The 9,397-nt window shown below is 37.7% G+C and overlaps 1 protein-coding gene across 1 annotated transcript; it reads left to right on the plus strand.

The window, feature by feature from the left end:
• The first annotated feature begins 6,426 nt into the window (after positions 1-6,426).
• LOC118486272 (serine/threonine-protein phosphatase 7 long form homolog) lies at positions 6,427-8,466 on the plus strand. Its single transcript, XM_035982584.1, has 4 exons — positions 6,427-7,409; positions 7,492-7,579; positions 7,659-8,105; positions 8,185-8,466. Exons 1-4 carry the CDS (start codon positions 6,427-6,429, stop codon positions 8,464-8,466), a joined length of 1,800 nt encoding a protein of 599 aa, XP_035838477.1.
• The last annotated feature ends 931 nt before the right edge of the window (positions 8,467-9,397 follow it).

Consider the following 9,397-nt stretch of genomic DNA (forward strand, 5'->3'; position numbering starts at 1 on the left):
GGGAAATAAGCACCGGTTCTGGCGAAGCCAGGGTTGGTACTACTCTCGCATACTCGAAGAATGTTGAAGTATATTCTCGGCAATTTACACCCATCATACGATGACTCAGGAACTTATTTGCCATTTGTTCCTTTTCATATTCGGGACAAAATTTTCTTTCCATTAGTTGTTTAAATTCTTCCTAATTCATGGCATAGGCCATATTTCTTCCTTTGGCTTGCAATACCGTATTCCACCATTCTAGTGCCCCTTCTTTAAAAAGATGCAAAGCATACATAACCTTATTTTCTTCAGCACATTTACTTATCATAATTACTGCTTCGGTTTTCTCTAACCAACGCAGTGTCGTAGTAGCCCCTTCATTGCCTGCAAATTCAGCTGGTTTACAAGCAAGAAATTCCTTGTATGTGCAACCAAGCGTTGCAGCTTTTATTTTCTTAGGGAGTGGGGCCTGCCGTGGGTCATTATCGTGATTAGTATGGTTGCCGACTCCATTTATGCTATTACTGCAGTTATCTTCTTGAGTACGTTTACTAGGAATAATTTGTTGAGGTTCAACAGGTTTCTGGGCAACAGCCAGGATTGCTGGAATAGCATTGGCTATCCCTTGATCAACGATATTCTCGATATCTTGCCTGGTCATAAATTGATTTTCCTGATTTTGCTCAGATTGATTCACTTAATTAACTGGTTCACTACCAGTGTTTTCCATCTGGTAATTATTATATGTGTAAATTATTAGTGTCAAATAATTGATAATTAAATGTAATAAAACAATTGCACATAATCACACCAACTTTTATAACACACATATAGCCAAAATTGTCGATTTCTCGACTTCCATTTTTATAGATTATATTAGGCATCCGTACACACTGTTATTTTACAAAAGTTTTATTTAAATTATTTTACAGAATTATATTGTTATTACTGTTGTTATTATACAAACACAGCCTCCCAACCACACTATTCCTTTGTCAACTGGCATTTGTTTAAAAGCGACGTTCCCTCTCGTCGTACTTCCAGGAGATTTGTTCTCCCACCTCCCGGATCCTATTTCCTGCACCTATCAGCTCCTCGCCAAAATGGCGGAGTTCAGCTAAATTTTCGTTACTCATCGGTGTGTTTGGTATAGGCTCTGGGTCGAACTGAGGGAAAAACGTATAAGGGTTATTAAGGAGGTTTTGAAACTGCCAGTCGTTAGTCCACCACTCGTCCATTTCTCCTAAAGGTTGGGTGTGGATTAGAGGGTCTGGAATAGCTGGTTCCAAATTTATTGGAAGTTGGGTTTCAGCAGGATAAGGATAGAGATTGTTGGTGATAGGGCTAATGATATCACAGCTTGCCAGTAGGTGATCTAATTCCTCCTGAAATGTAAATTCTTCAGTTTGCTTAGAACTTTCCCCGATCTCTATTCCTGCTTGCCTAGAATTTTCTCCGATTTCTATCTCTTTTCCTTTATCCATGGGATTCTCTATTTTGGGAACTTTCCTAGTTGCTGGTTTCCTCCTGCGTACTTTCCTCCATCCTACATATCTTCTCCTTTTCTTAGGCTTTGATTTTTCCGGAGGTGGAGCATGAAATTCCATAGGTTCCTCCACATCAGCAATGTAACCAGTAAAGTCTTTGGAAACTTCTATTGGTACGGGATAGAGATTGAGATTCTGAAGGGCTTCAGATAACTCATTCATGTTGTTTAGCATATATGCAAAATGCACACAAAATGCTAAGTTAAAATTTTATAATAAAATTCCATAGGTAAACATTTAAGTATTATTGCATACCGTGTGATTAATTCAATACAAAGGGCAACTGAAAATTACAACATACTAGGGTTTATTGTAACTTATTTATTTACTAGGTAAACTTTTCTTTAGAGCTTCTGGCTTGTAGATAATATAGGTGCTAGTACTGGGTCAAGGTATTGGTAATTTAAAGGTTGGTATTTACTGCTACCGTGGCTAACATATAAAGATCTGCCCATTTTTCATCTAATTTATCTTCCCATGGTGGGTTATTGCCTATTTTCTGGGTTTCCTGGTCAACCTTCACTTCTTTTGATTGTGATTTCTTTCTTTTCTCCTGACTTTTTCTAATAATCAAACTTCTTTTATTAGGAGAAAGTGGCTTGTCAAACTGTGCCTTACGAACAAATATTCCTTCCTCAGTATCTGCTGGGTATTTTGAGGATGAAGTTCCTTTTTTCTTTTGGTGAGGTATCTAATTTATGATAGATGTCTGAAAGTCTTTGCTTACCCATACTGTAAACAAATATTCAAATAATAAAACATGTAATCACAAAATGGCAATCAGTAAAATTAAGTATTTTCTTAAATACTTAATTGGCTTAAATCAGTGGCTCTGATACCACCTTTTCCCGTCACGGCCCTAGCCCCGGTTTGACCCGGTCAAGAGCCGCAGGACAGGAACCCCGTGGTATTTAATTGATGTGACAGCGGAAGACGTTATCAGGATCTTCTTAAACTTAAAATGCTTGTTTAATTTATTTCATAATTAGGGATAAACCCTGTAATTTACAATAAAGTGATTTCACTGGGAAATCTTTATTTTACAAAACATGTTTCTTTATTTCTATTGAGCCACTTCCTTAAGCTTGTAGTGCTTCACAGCACTTTTCCTGGATCACAACAGATCACCTGAAACATGTTTGAAAACGATTTTATCAGCGGGGAAATACTGAGTGAATCATTCTTTTTGTCTAAAATGATACTTTGGTTATAATTTACAGTATTAAGAGCGATTACAATATTTATACATGTCAACCATATACCCACGGTATTTGTCACTCGACCACCTATTGGCTATCTCGTTGTCCAATGGTGTCTGTGACTATGGTCATATCACCCCTTGGCTAACCCGTTGTCCAATGGTGACGGATAACAAGTAATGTATACAAAACCCCGCATACCGGCTGTAATGAAGACTACAAAGACTTAATCCCTGTAACTATAACTTTGAAAACAAGCATGATTTTGAAAGCAAGTTTGGTAAAAAGAGAATGACTCACATTGCAGATTTATGCGAGCAGAGTTTAGCCTACTGATTAGCCTGTTAACCTAATTTAAATAACAATGCACACGAAAACTAGGTTAGTAACTAATACAGCATTTACGACAACTCACGAGATTAAACCCTCACAACAAATGACAAAGTGCAATACTTAAACATCCATCGAATTAACGACGAATGACAAAGTATAAACTCAATTTGAGCGGCACTTAAACATCCGTTGGATAGTTTCAATCGATCGAACATTGAATCGTAATAGCGATCGAGTTATTACCCTGTTTATCACGACAGCGTTTAGTGATTGTGTGTGTTTTGTAGTATTTAAACGATATCTCAGCGTACAAATGGAATTTGAACGTCGAACGAACACTAGAATTCAAGTGCCAACCCCCCTATATATACTGGAATTTTGGTTCCCTCGCGTGGCGCGACAGGGACACCTGGTCCTGTCGCATGGCGCGACGGGCCTAGTTCTAGCATAGGGTGGCCACGTTCATTTGTAGCTCACCTGAGTAAGTCGTTTGACTTAATTCATTTCCTACAGCAAACTGTTTAGATAATCGTCAGCTAGGGTTTACCCCCCCCCCCCCCCCCCCGAGTTTTAGGGGCCCTGATCCTGATTCCGATTATTCTGAAAATTTTAGGGTTTATGCAGGATTACTTGGGTTTCTCAATTAGGGTTTCCTTATTGGACAATTAACATAATAAGTAATTATTTTAGTGAGAGTTGTTACATCATATTCAGCATGTTGATAAATGTAATGTTATACAATTAATAATAAAAGAGTTATGTTTTAAAAAAAGTATATGCATTGAATGGTTGAATAATAACTAAATATAATGTAATTTGCTAACATATATAATCGTCAAGATATGTATTTATTAATTGAACATTGACGTGATAGTTATAAATTTTGTTAAGTTAATTTTTTTAAACAACATTTCTTTAAACTGGATGTTAAATTTGATTTTCTTTTAATACCACCTATAGTTTTTATTATTCAACATATTTTATTTTTACCATTCTTACCATCTAATCGCATTAAATATTTGATTTTTTTAGAAATCACTCATAAAAACAAAGGAAAATTACAAAAATAACCATTGACTAAAACAATTTTCAAATTTGGCAACTTCACATGTCCTTGAGAGGTCTGCATATAGACGCATCTCATGCTTGATGCGCTGCTCCAAGGAAGCGTGAGGTTGCTAAATTTGAAAATAGTTTTATTCAATGGTTATTTTTGTAATTTTCCCTAAAAACAATCATCAAAATTATTCTTTGTTTTATAATATTTTAACCAACATAATTTTGAACTTGATGAAGAAACTTTTAAGTAAATGATATAAGAGCTTCAACAACGCACTGGTTTGGAATTGAAGTTCAAAATCGGACCAGCACTTTCGGACCACCCCTGTGTTGTCAGGGTTTGACCAGGGTAGTCTGGTTTGTTCCACCGGCCGAGCTTGGTTTGCAATTGTGGGGACCACACACTCACAAACTTTTTTAGTGTAAAAAGTGGGTGTGATGTGGAGGTTTAGAATAAAGTTGGTGGAAAAGTAAAGTTTAGAATGGTTGAGGTTTGGAATAATGTGACAGGTGATGTGGTAAGTTTGAATTTTGGACTTTGACCAACGTTGTGGATGTTCTAAGTTTATTTAAAAAATTAATGATTAATTTCATTTGGTTAATGATATTTATCATAACTATCTTTTATTAAAAAAGAGTAAAATACAATTTCAGCCCATAGGGTAGCATTCACATCCAACCCACTAAAATCTGTGAGTAGAGTTTTTGTAATATAAAGAGTATAAAAAGTGGTTGTGAGTGGAGAAGAGAGAAAATGTTACTGTTCATCTGTATATTTAGGGGGACAATGTTCACCCCTTATAATTTTTTAATATATTTTAAAAATGGTTGTGAGTGGATGAGAGAGAAAAGGTAATGATAAAGGTATAAAAAATATTATTTAATTGAAAAGAAGAGAGAAAATGTAGTGTTTTTTAGTGTAATTTAGGGTGAAAATATGGTGGAATGGATGTGAATGCTCTTACACCCAATCACACTTTCAGCCCTCATTTGAAAAAACTCAACACTTCAGTCCCACAGTGAAAACTAGGGCTGGCATATCCTGTATACCCGTACACGATAAGACACGATACACGAAATCCCATACACGAACACGACACGATAACTTATCGTGTCCTATTTTTCGAACACGAACACGACACGATATGCACGAAAATTACCTGTTAACACGACTGTTCGACTGTTATACACGAAAATTACCTGTTAATACATGTTAATACCTGTTAACAGGAACAAAAACGCGAACACAACATTCTATCTGAGAGTTACAGAGGGAGTTTAGGGTTTTATTTTTTTAATTGAATTAGGAATGAAAATAGAAAGGAATTAAGGAACCCACACGTACATGGCTGATGAGTTTTATTTAATTTAATTTCTTATCGTGTACTAACGGGTATTAACAGGTAAACAGGTATTTAATCTGTTTATACACGAAAATTAACAGGTAATCTCGTGTCTACCTGTTTGGTACACGATACCTGTTAAGGCCATACACGATACCTGTTAACTTCGTGTAGGTTCGTGTCGTGTATTCGTGTAAAATTGCCGGTCCTAGTGAAAACAAATTACCATTACAAAGAATTTTTTGCAGAAATGAGTGGTCTACAAAAAAAAAAGAGTGTAATTAGGTGAAGTTGAAAAATGTTTTCATATATAGGTAGGTTGTGAAATGAAATAGAGACCTTCAACCAATTTTCTGCAAAAAAACAGAAGTTCTGCCAAAGTTCTGCCAAAAGCTGCATTCATGTACAAGGTCTCAGGTTGAAACAGCGACCTTGTGAAGGTCTCTGTTTGAAGTCACAATCTTCCTAAAGGTCTCTGTTTCATCTCCCAACTTTATTAAAGGTCTCTGTTTCATCTCCCAATCTTCCTAAAGGTCTCTGTTTCATCTCCCAATCTTCCTAAAGGTCTCTGTTTCATCTCCCAACTTTATTAAAGGTCTCTGTTTCAAGTTCCAAGCTTCCTAAAGGTCTCTGTTTTGAACCACAAGCTTATTAAAGGTCGCAGATTTGAACCACAAGCTTAATAAAGGTCGCAGTTTTGTCTCGCAACTTTATTAAAGTATTGCAGATTCATGTACAGTCTTTGTAAATATCGACAAAGGTTGCAGAATTTATTTTCGGATGGTAGTGTATAGGTGCATGTTTGAGGTTTTTGTCCATTTGTTGCATGAAATGTGAGTGGTAAATGTGAAGGTGATATGACTTGACCCTATCTCTCACATGATATGAAATAAAACCTGCTAATTTTAATAGTAGTGTGTAAGAGAATCCAACTGTAGTGTAAGAAAAATTTCTGCAAACACCATGAATTCGAAAATTGAGGCACATAGTAAAGTATTTACATATGAACATAAAGCAAAGGAGTTGAGCTACATTTTCAATATCAAACACAATCCGTTCATTAACGAAAAATATTCAGTCAAGTTTTATAAGCCGAAGATGCATTTTGAATGTCATCCTGGTCCGATGAATGCATCGGTGTTGTTCTTGGGCAACAAACACCGTGCGTTTGAGGTGTTTAAAAATCCAAGACCGTATAATGAGCCCTTAGATATTAGACGAGCAGATCGAACGTTCTGGCAACATATGAAAGACCATCCGGTTAATGGAAGGGTAGAAGGTTTAATACATGCAGCAGGATTCAGCGGGATACTGCAAACTGGGTACAAGTATGTTGACCACGCGTTAATAACCGCGTTGGTTGAGAGATGGAGGCCAGAAAATCACACGTTTCACCTCCCTTTTGGAGAAACGACCGTGACATTACAGGATGTCAACGTGTTGTGGGGGCTACCGATAGATGGGTTGCCTATTTCTGGGGTTGACACTGGTATGTCGATGTATACTATACGAGACAAGTGTCAAACGGTGTTGGGGTTTACCCCTGACGAAGCTCATGTGAGGGGCAAAAGGGTTAGGTCCTCCCAAGTTTTAGCACGAATAACGTCATCCTTTTCTGAAAATGAAGCATCAGATGAAGATTGCATTTTTCGTGCACGTCAAATAATATTTTATTTGATAGGGTGCACAATCTTTCCTGATAATGCAAACAGCCTAATTGATGTCAAATTTTTAGATTTTCTGGTAGACTTGCCCGCATGTTCGGGATATAGTTGGGGCGGTGCTGTGTCAGCTCTCCTTTACAAAAACCTTTGTAATGCTACAGCACCTAATGCTATAGCCATTACTGGCCCAGTTGCGCTTCTACAAGTGTGGGCTTGGGAGAGGTTTCGTTGTTTTGCTCCTGCTGTTGCCCGGTTCCAGTACAATGCCCCGTTAGCTGCTCGGTAGTGTGAATTGGAAATAATTAAATTTATTATTTTGTATATATATACCTGACTTATGTTATTTTTTTATTTATCCTTTTAGGTGGAAGGGAAGCTTAACGTGTACAGATGTTTCCACACATTGCCTGAGAACATATAGATCTCAGCTGCAATCAATGACCGAGGCAACGGTATGGTTATTAGTTGTTGACATATAAAATTTAAGTTTGTTTGAACACGTTTCTAATGAATGAATTTTTTTTGTTGCAGTTTAATTGGAGACCATACGACGACATTCTCGGTAGACTCCCCGATATATGTCGGAGTGGTATGGGAATTTGGCGGAGTTGTTGCCCTTTGCTATGCTACTCGGTTGTGGAGCATCACTATCCTCAACGAGTGATGAGACAGTTTGGAATGTTCCAGTACATACCTAACCCAATTGCAATAGATCATAATGAGCATGCCAGACTTCATTCCATGAACCGGAGTGGGAAAACTGGCTGGAACTGGTTAAGTCGTCACGCACAGTATGTTAGTCAGTGGGAGGCACGTCATCAAAACTTGGTGAGGGGGGAACTCATTACATCTGTTGGAGTTGCCAACGATTACATGTCGTGGTACATGGAACATACGGTGTTATATGTGTCTAACCCACAGTTGTCAGCTGGCCCTACGAGCGGATTTCAAGACGAAGGAGCGAGGGTCCAAATGATGGTATATACAAGTTTAAAATTATTGAAAGTTACCATTTTTATTTTTATTAAAAAATTAATTATTAATTATTTTTTTGCAGTCGGAGACGATGGGTCTAATTCACCGTTCTGAAGATGTGGACGTTATTCATGGTGCGGCTTATCGGGCCCTTGAGATGTCTAATGTTCCACAATACACACAATATCCGACTCATCTGTCACAGGAGCCGGTGGACCTTGTTTCATATCCTCGTACACAGAGGGTAGGCAGGCACCGACGTCGTGCTCGTGGTGGTAGAAACGTTGAAGAGGCCGGAACATCAAGTTGGGGCCCAAACTTCGAAACAGGGGGGGATCAGGATCCGGTGGTAACGAAGATGTAAATTTTGCGGTAAACCTTGGTAATACTGATATGGGTGCATCATGGCAGTCAGTGTTGGCTACGGCATGCTCCGAGGGTTTTGACGTGGGTGAGTTATTGATGCCCCAACAGAATGATATGGGTAACAACAATCAGTTTGTAGACCCAAACATAAGTCAGGCGGGGTTTTTTAGCCCCTCGTCCCATATGATGGACCCCGACACTAGTCGGGCAGGGTTTGTTACCCCCGCGTCACAGATGATAACATTTATGCCGGATACGCAAACAGACTATCAGTATTGGCCCCCAAACCAAAGTAACGAAGATCACCGGAACCGTTATGCAGATGTTGAACCAAACCCCTTAGACTGGAGTCTCGACTTGAACATGTTTCCACCACCACCGAATGACCCATAGAGTGTAATAGTTTTTGAATTAAATATATTGTGTAATACAGTGTCAAATAAATATATTGTTGTTTTTGTTGTTTTTTTTTTGTTATTTTTATTATTATTTTATTTTTCAAGGTAAACTGATACTAAAAAACACATAATGATGTATTTATATTTGTTTATCATTAAGGGTATAAAGGACATTTCACAATTTTAATTTAATAAGCATTTTTCTCAAAAAGAAATAATATTTTTAAATCAATTTCTACCCACTATAAATACCCCTACCATAGTGAAAAAGAGACCTTTAGGAAGCTTGGAACTTGAAACAGAGACCTTTAATAAAGTTGGGAGATGAAACAGAGACCTTTAGGAAGATTGGGAGATGAAACAGAGACCTTTAGGAAGATTGGGAGATGAAACAGAGACCTTTAATAAAGTTGGGAGATGAAACAGAGACCTTTAGGAAGATTGTGACTTCAAACAGAGACCTTCACAAGGTCGCTGTTTCAACCTGAGACCTTGTACATAAATGCAGCTTTTGGCAGAACTTTGGCAGAA

Source organism: Helianthus annuus, chromosome 2 (assembly GCF_002127325.2).
Source record: "Helianthus annuus cultivar XRQ/B chromosome 2, HanXRQr2.0-SUNRISE, whole genome shotgun sequence".
Lineage (NCBI taxonomy): Eukaryota > Viridiplantae > Streptophyta > Magnoliopsida > Asterales > Asteraceae > Helianthus > Helianthus annuus.

Excerpts from the sequence above, each read along its gene's own strand:
- LOC118486272 (XM_035982584.1), top strand. The coding sequence starts at position 6,427 with ATGAATTCGAAAATTGAGGCACATAGTAAAGTATTTACATATGAACAT. Across the intron at positions 7,580-7,658 it reads AATCAATGACCGAGGCAACG|TTTAATTGGAGACCATACGA; the intron begins GTATGGTTATTA and ends TTTTTGTTGCAG. Across the intron at positions 8,106-8,184 it reads GAGCGAGGGTCCAAATGATG|TCGGAGACGATGGGTCTAAT; the intron begins GTATATACAAGT and ends ATTTTTTTGCAG.